The sequence below is a fragment of the Ochotona princeps genome, chromosome 29 (assembly GCF_030435755.1).
Source record: "Ochotona princeps isolate mOchPri1 chromosome 29, mOchPri1.hap1, whole genome shotgun sequence".
NCBI lineage: Eukaryota > Metazoa > Chordata > Mammalia > Lagomorpha > Ochotonidae > Ochotona > Ochotona princeps.
The window spans coordinates 16845855-16859294 of NC_080860.1; the positions used below are offsets into that span (position 1 = coordinate 16845855).

Here is a 13440-nt window from a genome sequence, read left to right on the forward strand (position 1 = left end):
TTAATCACCAACATGTTTTACAGTCAGAGACTAGGTTCCCAAAACCTTCCTTCCAGCTCAGCAGTAATCACCGGGGCTGTTACAGCCACCACTCCCACAGGGAAAGCAACAATCAGGTGCCAGGTAAGGACAAGCTCTGGTTCATGCTCCTCTGCTCCTGCTTGCTGGGGCCCTGCAGGTGTCTGATCAGTGGCTTCTAACACCAGCAGGAAAGGCAACACACTCCCTCAGGAGAGATGTGCTCACAGCACATTCCACAAAATCGCCAATCAAGCACGAAAGACACTGCTGCTCTTGTCATTCCTGCCACCTCTACTCTCCACCCATAGCCAGGGGAGCCCAAAATACTCCCGCAATAAAATAAGTCTCCATGGTGACACCCCACACATGGAATTCAGATCTTAGAAGAGCTGCAAACCCAACCCTCGTTCCTGCCACTTGGCTCATTCTGAGAAACAAGATAATAGCTCTCCAAAGTGTTCTGAGATTTCCCTTTCTCTCACATGATGAAGGTCATCTGTCTTAACTCCTCAAACAATCCATCTGACCCACTAATCCCAGGACAGGACACACGTGCCAGAGAGCCCGGCACAGCCAACAACCCAAGCAAACAGTCCAGGCAGAGTCAGGAAGTACACGGTGGCGATTCAGACCACGAGGATGGAACCTACTTCATCAATGCCCTCCTCCTCGTGAAAGGTGCGAGACAGGAAGAGGCAGGTCATGGTGTCTTCCTTCTTGGTGAAAAGGATAAAATCCTTTCCAATGCGCATTGAGCCCCTAAAAGGGAAATAGAGAGACGGTTAAAAGCTCATGTGAAAGAGTGGTACCCCTATTCCCTGGTCACGACAGAAGCTGCCTCTGCAGGGCTGCCCCGTGGGCCCCGCAAGGGCCCAGGCCGCTGAATGGCCCTTCACCCATCTAACAATCTTTGCTCCACCTTTCCACCAGCTCTCTTAGTCTTTACCTACCATCTTTTCCATCACATCTTCCCAGGATCTACTGTCCTCCCACTGCCCTTTTGGATACGCTCACCACCAGTCACAGTCCCAAGTTACTCTCACTCCCAGCCTGTTGTCACCACAACACTTGTTTCACTCCTGCTCTGGGGCTCCAGGTTTGTGCCAGCCATACGAGAGCTGAGGAGCCCTGCGACTGCACCATAGACCAATGCTTCTGCTTCCCAGCAGCTCTCAAAAAAAAAAAACCTTTGTGAACCCAGACACAAGGGCTATCAAATTATAGTTCTTGACCATGGTGTTCAAGGTGACCTGTACCTTGCTCCTGTCCTGAAGAGTCCTCTGGTTTACAATAGCTTTGCCACCTCTCAAGCTTACTGTGACATTGGAAGGCCCCTCCTTTTGGACACAACTGATTTCTGGGAACTGTGCCTTGAAGCCGACTTTCACTGGCCAAGAGTCTGAATGAGGTCCACTACTTCCTTCCTCTACTTTGTGATGCTAAACTGCCCACCGAGAAGGCTGGGACAGGCTGTCCCAGGCAGCAAGGAGCCGGGCAGCAACCCTCAGCAGCACGGAGAGGGCTGTTCAGTGAACAACAGCTGTTCAGCTCCTTCCTTCTGAACAATTTTGGGGGGTTATGTCTATTATCTCACTAGTCCTCCCAACACCCCAGGGAGATGGAGGTGGGGAGCTTCGGGACTATCCCAGTATACAGATACAGACAGACCAGCATGCCAAGCACACAGCTGAATGGCCATCACCCGGAGATGCCCTGGGGCTGCCTAGTTCTGCACTGTCTTCTCTCCAGTCCCAGAGGCGTTGGCAAGGCTCAGCCCCACTTGAATACCAACAGTCCGGCGCCCTCTTCCTCAAGCTGGTATAGCAAAAAGAGGTCCATCATCTTATCTTCTACCTAGCAAAACCTTTGTGCCTCTTTCTCCCTCTGGCTCTGGCCTCGACCTTAGGGCCAAGTAAGAACTTGGAAACGACACCTCTCTGCTGGCTTCCTGGCATCTCAGTCCTGTTCTCACCACAGACCACCTTCCTCAGGAATAGTGAAACAGTTTCAGAACAGGCACAATGCACCCTCTCAACACTAGATGGCTCTAGTTTGGCAGGAGCTTCTTCATACAAGCCTTCTAAAATACAAAAGGAACACTCAACTTCTGTGGCGTTCCTGGCCCGTCTTCCACTCACTTCCAGAGTCATATTTTGTTTGCTCCAGGGACCTCCCTCACTAAGCAAGAATGGTAGATATCTGAGCTCCATTTCCAGATGGAGCAGCACAGCACACATTCAGAGGGATGAAACAGCTTGCCTACAGACACAGGACTGACTGGACCAGGTTGGAGGACATTAACCTAAAATCCTGACAAGTCACAGTTTCCGCTGATGCAGGGAGACTTCAGTTATCAGTCTTTGATATCCTGCATCAAGATGACCTGGAGAGGGGCCAGTGTTGCCCCTGCCACCCAGATGGGAAACCAGAAAGAAGCTTCTGGCTCCTGCCTTCAGCTTGACCCATTCCTTGCTGTTGCAGCCATGTGCAGAATGAATCAGCAGATGGAAGACATCTCTCCTTCTGTGTAACTTTTAAAAAGGTAAATATTTAAAAACAAACAAACAAACTTGAAGAAAGTTCTCAGGTGATTCATCTATGACCTCAGAGTCGAAGGCCCGTCTAAAGCCCACTGAATCAAGCCAGAAACTGCCACCGAAATACCAAAGGACAAGAAATAAAATCAGACACCAGGAAGCTGGCACTGTGTCACAGGAAGCTAATCCTCCATCGGCAGTGCTGGCATCCCATATGGAAGCAGGTTTGTGTCCTGGCTGCTCCACTTCTGATCCAGCTCCCTGCTTATGGCCTAGGGAAGCAGCAGAGGATGGCCCAAGTCCTTTGGACCCCTGTACCCACATGGGAGACCTGAAAGAAGCTCCTGGTTCCTGGCTCTGGAGTGGCTTAGCTCTGGCCATAGCAGGCATTTGGGTAGGGAACATTCTCTTTGTAAATCTGCAAAGAAAAAGTTTTTCAAATAAAAATAAATAAATCTTAAAAAAAAAATCAGAAGCCAGAAACCAAGCTGGGGTCTCTCATACACTGACAGTATTAAACCTTTAAAGTACTTGGATATTGCTAACTTCAATTCATGAAGGAGGAAGCTGAGACCTGCAGTAGTAATGAATGATTCAGGTGAGATTTGAAAATTAGTTTGTGTGAAGAAAAACAGAAAGTGGGTGACTCTATGCAGATGGAAAGACCTGGTTTATACCCCAGTTCTCTCTCTCTCTCTGATTTATTTATTTTTATTGCAAAGTCAGATACATAAAGAGAAGCAGAGACAGAGAGAAAGATTTAAAGATCTTCCATCCACTGGTTCACTCCCCAAGTGGCAACAATGGCCACAGCTGCACCGATCTAAAGTCAGGAGCCAGGAGCTTCTTTCAGGGCTTCTACGTGGGTGCAAGATCCCAAGGCTTTGTGCCTTCCTCAAGCAGGGGTCCCGGTTCTACATGCAAGCTTATTTACACCTCTGGGCAAATCACTTCATCCCTATAAGCTTCAATTTCTTCATCAGAAAATGAGAATAATAGCATCTGTTTCTCACAGGACTGCCGTGAGGCTCCAAAGAGATCACCCAGTGCCTGCTCATGCTAAGTGCTTCTTCGTTTTTTAGCTCCTACCCGAGAGACAGAAAGTGGATCAGGTGCAAGAGCCCCAGGTTCTTCTCCCCACTCACCACACATGGCATGCTGAGGCCCAGCTAAGGCTACGGACAGACCAAACTGCCACCCTCTCTCAAACAACACGTGTTCCGTGGTGAGACTGGGAACGTGACTCATCATTCCATTTGCACAAACTCCAGTCCCACTAAATCTTATTCCATCCAAAGGTATGCACAGCTGGAAGTGAGCATTTCAGAAATAGAAACCTTTCTCTTGGGGCTTCACTCAGAACCAGAACAACACATTCCAAACACTAAACAAGTGGGAACCAAGGGCTGAGAAAGACATCCCAGGGGACCTGGAGACATTAGGTGGGTCCCTCCTTCAGGAGCTTTACAGGACATGTGCCTGGAGGAGCACCTTTGGGAGAGATAGCCTGAATCTCCCCTACACACTTTGGATCCCAGGTGCCCAGCAGGAGGTGCGACACACTGCAGGTGCTTGACCAGCACTGCTGCCCTGTGAGTGACCTTGCCACCCCCACCTCCCAGTGTCTCAGACACATCCCCTTCCCCTGAGAGAAGCACTCTTATTCCCCAGCACAGGATGCAAGGAAGAGCTTCAAGGGGAGGAGAGGCACAGCCAGAGTTCACATTCACATATCTCCCACCCTAACTTGTTTGGGATGTTCAGATTCTTTCAATGTGTGCAGCGAACGCAGCTGCACAACAGCTGCTGAGCTACCCTCAAACTGCTACTGCTGTTCCAGCATTCCAGCCAGGGAGCGGTGAAGGGGGGTACGTGGGACAACATCATGAGACTTTGTTTTGGGCCCTGTTACAGGCTTCTGGTATACCTACGATTTTAGCCCATTCCCGTACTGCCCAATCTGAGTGGACTCTGGTGTCCGCTTGGCCGACTTCCCAAACTGGATCACGCTGGCAGCATCACCTGAAGTGACAGACACAAAACAAAGTGAAGAGTCTGTATTTCTTCTCCAGGATCTAAACACACATGAGCCTGGTTCCATCTAAGCAGAGTTCTGTGCAGCTGAAAATCTTTCATCCAGGAAACTCACAACCATAGGCAAGAGAGACAAGCTTTCTTGACCATCACTGTGACCTGTGCTCTGTGGCCAGACTATGGCAAGAAATGTGGAGAACATTTTTGTCCTTAAGCTCCAGGACATTGTACAAGTTAACAGAATGTATAAGAATAAGCAATCTGGGGGCCCGGCGGCGTGGTCTAGCAGCTAAAGTCCTCGCCTTGAATGCCCTGGGATCCCATATGGATGCTGGTTCTAATCCTGGCAGCTCCACTTCCCATCCAGCTCCCTGCTTGTGGCCTGGGAAGGCAGTCGAGGACGGCCCAAGGCTTTGGGACCCTGCACCTGCGTGGGAGACCCGGAAGAGGTTCCAGGTTCCCGGCTTCGGATCGGCACGCACCGGCCCGTTGCGGCTCACTTGGGGAGAGAATCAACAGACAGAAGATCTTCCTCTCTGTCTCTCCTCCTCTCTGTATATCTGACTTTGTAACAAAATAAATAAAACTTAAAAAAAAAAAAAAAAAAGAATAAGCAATCTGACTGACATTGGGCTGCCCTCAGATCCTATCTCCCATGTTCGGAAAAGACCCAACAACTATGCTTCCAGAAGTGGAAGTAAGCCCAAGAATGTCGCAATAATCTTTGTGCACCCCAAGTAGATCTACTTAGAAAAGGTGGGCACAACCGGAACACAAGGTTACATAAGCAATTCATAAAAAGCAGTTCCCTCATGACCACACACACTCCCCGACCCCAACAAAGAAAGGTAATGATCTCATCACTCACTTGGATCCATTCCTGCTCCATCATCCAAAAAGCAAAGCATAAACCCTCCTCGGAGATCTTCTCGCCTTTCTGTAAAAGAAGTAGCTGGCATTACTAGGTTGTTATCCATGACAATGTGGCAGCATGGGTATGGTGAGAAGCTAGATCAACGTGAAGCTTAACTCTAAGAACTCAGGTCCAACCTAGCTGCTGCGTCCACCAGCCCTACACAAGATGAGTTAAACTTCAGGGAACTTGAGCATCGCAATTCCCACCATAGGTTCTCCAAAGCTTTCCAGCTCATGGTAACGCTTGAGAGATGTCCTAAGATGGGCAGGGATGACCTGTCCAGCATCTGTATTTCAGATACATATACCTCAATTACCCTTCCGCCTTTCCGCTTGGATTACTATCACTTCTGCGTTATACCATGGATCTTAAGCCACTTAAGCACTATGCTGTACCTTATCAACACTCCTCAAAACCAATGGGGAATCTCCTTTGTGAATGAAGCCAAAGGGAGCCTTCAGAGAAAGTAATCAAGCCAGACATGATCTGGGCATGATGGTGGCAGGTGCCTTCTACGGATGAGTTGAGTCCACACATGACCATCCCCCAGCTAACTGCAGTTTCTAGACCGTTCACATCATCACATCCCCCGCTACCTGTAAGTCATTACAGGGACTCCCCAAGAATAAAATACAGCACAAGGTGAGGTGAAAGGGGTCTGGTTCCCAGCTGTCCTAATTGGAAAAAAACAGTCCTTTGACATCAAGACACACAGCAGCTTTGGCAGAGTTTTCTGGCCAACTAGAAGGCAATAGAACAGCCTATGGGTACAATTCCAGTAACTGGAAGAACCTCTTCCCTCAGCAGCTGTCATTTGCAGCAGTAAGTGGCTAATTCAAAATGGTCTGGGTTCAAATTCCAAACAGGTAAGGGAGCGATACAAATTTTACTTCACCAAGACTGGGGCCTGTGGTGAGGGAGAGCTCTCCCATCTACTGGTTCACTCCCTAAAAGCCTGCGAGAGCCAGAGCTGGGCCAGGACAAAGCCAGGAATCCAGGGCTCCATCTGGGACTCTCATATGAGCTGAAGGGACCCAACTGTTTAAAGCCGTGACCTGTGGCCTCCCAGGGTACGCATCAGCAGGAGTTAGAATGGAAAGCAAAGACAGAACTCAAATCCAGGACCCATGGATGTCAACATGGTATGTGGGCATCCCGAACAGTACTTAACCAATGCATCAAATGCTCGCCCTCAAAGTGACTTTTTACACAATGAGATCTAGGTAAGAAGAGGATGCCCCAGCCTTGGCTATACAGAAGTGCAGACATGGAAGAAAATGAGATGAGGCAGTAGCAGAGGTGGGGAATCTATGCAAGCCACTCACACTAACCTGCCCAGTACAGATGTTGCTCATAGTTCTAGTACTTTCACTAAAAGGAAGGAAGTCTGTGTAAGGTATATCAGGGACAAGGACAAGCTTGCTTTGGAGTCTGATCTCGGAAGGAAGATTTTTTTCATCTCTGCCAAGCTGTGGTTCACTCAGTTTGTACAGCCATCTAATTTAACTTCTCTATTTCAAATGCTGTTTGTCCTTCCCTCAGGCTAAAAATTCAAGTGAGTCATGACTGCCCTCTTGTTAGATGGGCCAGTTAATGTAATTTGAAATCTTATTTCAGAAGGGCTTTAAACCACAGGGATCTTTTAAGTATTATACTCGGTGTTCAGGAAGCTGAATATGCACTAAGTACCTCTTAAATGTTCAAGGGTGAAGATCTTCTTGCAAGTATTACTGGTAGATTAAATAACTAACTAAATAAATAAACAAAACAGAAAACAAACCTCCTGCCTTGTGGCAGTACCCCTTATCAAAATCTACAGAATCCAACTGAGGTGTGGCAAGCAGAGACAAGTACAAGAAATGTACAAAAAGGCTTCCCAACTTAAGGAAGTCAAATGTCATGTGGAGCTCGAAATCGGGTCAGTTACAAAGCATGGTAAAAGTTTCAAGAGCCACCTGCGATACAATACAGCCATAAGATGTGCAGGAAGACCCTGCTTTGGCATCTAGAAATTAGTTCAAGGAAAAAAAAAAAGCATCAATAAAGCTCCAAAGAGTACTGACTTCCCTTGAACAGCACCTTAGCAATATTAACTTGCTTTTACTTCTATCAGAACAGGATCCTGCAAGCACTTTTAACACTTAATTTTCACCTAATAATGGATCTAGGATCCTTCTCGCCTTAAAAATTTCATTTCAAAGATTTTTTTTTTCATGTAATTTATTAGCGTTAAGAAACCCCTCCCCCCCCCCCGCCGTGATCACACAGTGACCGACGGTCTGCAAAGAGCTCCCAGTAGCCAGATCTGCTGCTATAAAGCTGTAAGCTGTAAACAATATTGCCTCGAAGCCAACACAGACCAGCTAATTCAGCACAATAATCTTCGTAAGCAGGGAGGATGGTAGCTTCAGCTGGCTACAATGCCTATAAAAACCACCGTGAGAGCCTGGCCCTAACACAGGGACAAGAGCACCAACTGAACAATGCGGCTGCTCTGCTCACTCTTCTAGACCTTATGGTCAACATGGATGCTCTTCTCAGTTACTCTGAAGCAGATGGTGGAGAAGCAGAAGACAGAAGGAAGCTGAAAAACACACTAGCTATAGCAACACGTAATGTCCGTAAGAATCACCTGAAGATGGGCCCGGTGGCGTGGCCTAGCGGCTTAAGTCCTCGCCTTGAAAGCCCCGGGATACCATATGGACACCAGTTCTAATCCCGGCAGCTCCACTTCCCATCCAGCTCCCTGCTTGTGGCCTGGGAAAGCAGTTGAGGACGGCCCAATGCATTGGGACACTGCACCCGCGTGGGAGACCTGGAAGAGGTTCCTGGTTCCCGGCTTCGGATTGGCGCGCATCAGCCCGTTGCGGCTCACTTGGGGAGTGACTCATTGGACGGAAGATCTTCCTCTCTGTCTCTCCTACTCTGTGTATATCTGGCTGTAATAAAATGAATAAATCTTTAAAAAAAAAAAAAAAGAATCACCTGAAGATGGTTGGGTGCTTGGCACGATGGCCAAGTCATTGCTTCATTGCCTGGCAACATCACATCCCACTATCAGAGAACCTGGTTCAGCTTTTGGGTATTCTGCTTCCAATACAGCTTCCTGTATACACCCAGGCATATGTAATGGCTCAAGTATTTGGTTTCCTGCCACTCACATCTGAGACCTGAATTGTGTTTCAAGCTTCTGGCTTCAGCCTGACCCAGCTTTGGCTGCTACAGGCATTTGGGGAGCAAATCAGTACATGGAAAATACTTCTGTGTGTTTATATATTTATCTTTGTCTCTTTCTCTTTCAAATAAGATGAAAAGTTACCAAATCATTATGTTTCACTAAAGAGCTCATGAAAATAGATCTGGGTTTCACACTGGATAGACTGACTGCATCGGTCTGAGGTGGGACCTGAAAATCTGTACTTCTCGTGGGTGATGCTCCTAACTATCCTTCAAAAGAAAACTGTTTTTGATGCAAAACAATCGGGAAAGTCATGTAGTTTTTTCATCATGCATATCCAAGAACTTTTTGAAGAGCCCACACACAGACATCTCAGAGACTGTTCAGAAATATTCAAGATATCCCTAACCTTTCAAAAGATTTCAAATGACCCTGGTTGAAGAACATACTATACTAGAAAAACTAGAAAAGCTAGATCTAAAATTTGTTTTCCTTTATTCTGCTTCCAAATCTTTCGTATCTGGATGATAAAAAAAAAAAAGTGTTAGTTCAAATAAGGAAGATAGGAATAAAACTTTTTTTTTGAGTAATAAAAGACTAGTGACAGTAATTACAAATTCTCCTACTATTACACCTGATTCAGGAAAGAGAATCTTCTTACTACAAGAGAACTGTCAAATAAACAAACCCATAGTATCTACCCTTCATAGAAAAGTTAAAAATGCATTAAGAGGAAAGGGACATTAAAAAAAAGTCTAAAGTCTGGGCCCGGCGCAATGACCTTGTGGCTAAAGTCCTCGCCTTAAACGTGCCTAGATCCCATATGGGCACCGGTTCTAATCCCGGCAGCTCCACTTCCCATCCAGCTCCCTGCTTGTGGCCTGGGAAAGCAGTCGAGGATGGCCCCAAAGCCTTGGGACCCTGCACCTGCGTGGCAGACCCAGAAGAGGTTCCTGGTTTCCGGCTTCGGATTGGCACAGCACCAGCCGTTGCAGTCACTTGGGGAGTGAATCATCGGACGGAAGATCTTCCTCTCTATCTCTCCTCCTCTGCATATCTGACTTGCAATAAAAATAAATAAATCTTTAAAAAGAAAAAAAGTCTAAAGTCTGACTTACCTGCATAAATATCTATTCTGGTGGCATCTGCATCTCTGTGAAATTCAAATAAAATAAATTGAAATCTAAATGAAAATTTGACATATCAGCAATCAAAATGCACAGTATTTTGACTGAAATACCTAGAACTTTTCAGTCATTTTTCAGGAAACCATACAAAATTAATTAAGCTTTATTTCTAGACAATTCTCTAAATGTATCTGTGAAATACTTCTGGGGCTCCAAATTATCTAAGATGATTACATGAACATTTTAAATGTTGATTTCATGGTGAAAACATTCAGAATATTAATAAATCATCTCCCTTTCTACACTAAGAAATGACTCCAATAGGTTTCTCTCCGACTATAATCATAAAAAGGTGTTCTAATAACTTAAACACTTTTTCATTCTTACCAAGATTTTAAAGAAAAACAAAAACGAAAACCTTGTGACAAATCAGGAATCCTGAGATACCACAGTTAGCACACTAATTCCTGGCCTATAATACTATTCTCTCTACCCACTGAAAGAAGTCGGGACCGGGGGTGACACCTGCAGCACTGGCACCCCAGATGAGTACAGGTTCGAGTCCTGGATAAGCCACTTCCAATCCAGCTCCCTGCTACTGTGCCTGAGAAAGCTGCAGAGAATTGCCCAATGCTCGGCCCCTGCAACCACAGGGCTGACAGGGAAGAAGTTCCTGGCTTTAGCCTGCCCAGCCAAGGACCTTAAAGTAATCTGGGGAATGAATCAGCAGATGGAAGATCTCTCTCTGTGTCACTTCCTCCCTCTCTATAACTCTGCCTTTAAACAAAACTTAACAAAAAAACAAAGTGGGGAATCCAACTGGCTGAAATGCATACATTTAGTCATCAGTGAAAGTTCATATGAAGGTTTAGATGTCATTTATTTCAATTCTGCCAACTGCAAACAAGGAAAATGAGGCACAGTTTCATTGGTTCCAACTGCAAAATTTTACACTTATATTCTACAGAGTTCTGCATGGACATATTCTCATTTACTAAGTATCTGTTTACGAGCACTTCTGTCAATTCTAATTTTCTCTTTCTTCATTAGTGTCAAATATTAGTCACTAACGGATGCCTCTGACCTAAAGGTTTGCATATAGGAATGAGAGAATATTATCAAAATATAATTATAAACACAATGTCAATTTGGACTGGAATCTTCAACTCTCAACAAATCCAAAAGTCTACTCGATTTTTCACCGTAACATTCATAAGCGTCCACCACTAAGAACCCAGTCCTGCCTGCCTGCCGAGTGACTACGCAAATCAGTGTGCTGACTGTGATGTCTTAGAATTCCTGATTTGTCACAGGGTTTTTGTTTCTGTTTTACTTTAAATAAATTTTGGGGGCCAGCAGCATGGCATAGGAAGCTTAGCATCTGCCTGTGATGCCAGCATCTGATATGTGCATCAATGCAAGTCCCAGCTGCTCTGCTTCCAGCTCCCTGTCGATGGCCTGGGAAAGCGGCAGAGGACGGCTCAAGTCCTTGCTCCCTTGCACCCACTTGGGAAACCTAGCAGCTTCTGGTTTCCAGCTTCAGATCTGCCCAGCTGTGGACATTGCAGGCATCCTCTCAGTAATTCTTTCAAGTGAAATATATAAATTGCAAAAATACATAAATCTTTCTAAAAAAAAATTTTTTTTTCCAGTAACAGGCTGCAGAGCAGTGGCAGCTACTACACCGGAGTCTTACTCTCAAGTCATCAGAACAAAGGTCACGAGACCAAAAAAGCTTCCACTCGCAGCACACTACACTGAGGGACTGAACTCGCTATCCGCCTGCCTTTCAAATCAGTAAATCTTTACAGAAAGACTACATACCTCGCATTGTCAACCAGTTCAGCGAGAGCACCAAACAAGAATTCATGAGTGGTTCTGAAACGATAAAGACCAAGAGTCAACAAAAGATTTTTAAAAACTATTACTCCCACTTAAAAAAAAATCAAGATTACTAAAAGATTTAACACAGAGAAATATATCTGAGATCATAAGGACACTAAACACACTAAATTGCAGATGTGAACTGAAATGCTATACTGAACCCCGCAGACATGTGCAATTATATGTTTGTTTTGGTTTGGTTTGTATTTGTCCATTTTAAATAAAATCTAAAATCATTGATTTATCACTGAAATTTACACTTCTCCACAACTTAAGGATTTGCAGAACTAATTCTCTGCAAGTGTTAACCAAGTTTTACTACTACTTAGAAATATTGTGGGTTGAGAAACCCAACCTCAAACATTTTTAGGCATACACTGCTTTAGGTTTTATTTAAACTATTTAAATTCTGCCTAGAAAAATGTCTGTATTTTTTCATTGCCTTAACCAGCTGTCACTCCAAAGCAAGAACTTTAATTTCAGTTTACATGTAATATCCATACTTCTCAAAAGCATGTAAGGGCCCAGAGTGGTAGCCTGGTGGCCAAAGTCCTTGCCTTGCATGCACCAGGATCCCACATGGGTGCTAGTTCATATCCCAGATGTTCCACTTCCCATTCAACTCCCTGCTTGTGGCCTGGGAAAGTAGTACAGGATGGCCCAAAGCCTTAGGACCCTGCACCCGCGTGGGGGACCCCGAGAAAGCTCCTGGCTCCTGGCTGTAGATCAGCTCAGCCTCGGTGGTTGTGACCACTTGGGGAGTGACAGAGGATGAAAAATCTGTCTCTCCTCTCTATAAATCCGACTTTCCAATGAAAATAACAAATCTTAAAATTAAAAAAATGTTAACTGTGCATTAGCCTACAAGTCACTCTGAGCAGCCTCTCACAGAACCAAGCCACTGGCTCTTCCAGCGTGGTAAACTAACAGGGATTCCAGATCACAGCACGCTCTTGTCCTTCCTGAAAGAACTGTTCAACAAGGACTTGGAATTCTTTCTTTAATGTGGAAAAAGCTGTTTTTAGCCAAAATACAAGAAATGTCAGAAAACGGGTTCTCTTATCTCTTTCAAAAGGAATATTTTTGTAAAGAAACCGCACAGAAGAGCAGCCATTAATGTCCTGGCTGCCCCACTTCTGATCCAGTTCCCTGCTAACGCACTTGGGAAAGCGGCACAGGATGCCCAAGTATTTCCATCCTTGTCACCCACATGGAGTCTAGGTTCCTTCCTGGCTTCTGCCTGGCCCAGCTCTGGCCATTGTGGCCATTTGGGAAACCGGCAGATGGAAGATCTGTTTCTCTAACTCGGCCTTTCCACTTTTCAAAGAAATAAATCAATCTTGGAAAAAAAAAAAAAACCCTGCATAGAGTTATATGGGTTTCCTTTTTACACCTGCAGTTCATTCACAGGTATTGATACAGAAAACTCCTAACAAATCATCCCATTGAGCATATAAATTTGTATTTCCTTTAATTTTTACTGTTACACATAAATGTTCTCATTACATTTAAAACTAAAGGGTCGGGCCCGGCGGCGTGGCCTAGTGGCTAAAGTCCTCGCCTTGAATGCCCCGGGATACCATATGGGCACCGGTTCTAATCCCGGCAGCTCCACTTCCCATCCAGCTCCCTGCCTGTGGCCTGGGCAAGCAGTGGAGGGCGGCCCAATGCCTTGGGACCCTGCACCTGTGTGGGAGACCCGGAAGAGGTTCCAGGTTCCCGGCTTCGGATCGGTGCAGCACC

General features: G+C 45.6%; 1 protein-coding gene across 2 annotated transcripts in view; it reads right to left on the reverse strand.

Annotated features, from left to right (window-relative positions):
• The window catches only part of MORC2 (MORC family CW-type zinc finger 2), a 42906-nt gene that overhangs the window by 19571 nt on the left and 9895 nt on the right, over window positions 1–13440 (reverse strand). For both annotated transcript variants that reach the window (XM_058656975.1, XM_058656974.1), the window contains exons 2-6: window positions 11638–11691; window positions 9805–9839; window positions 5461–5529; window positions 4490–4580; window positions 672–780 (exon numbers count right to left, since the gene is read on the reverse strand). In XM_058656975.1, the coding sequence (XP_058512958.1) occupies window positions 672–780; window positions 4490–4580; window positions 5461–5529; window positions 9805–9839; window positions 11638–11691 (358 nt within the window). The remainder of the gene's footprint in view (window positions 1–671; window positions 781–4489; window positions 4581–5460; window positions 5530–9804; window positions 9840–11637; window positions 11692–13440) is intronic.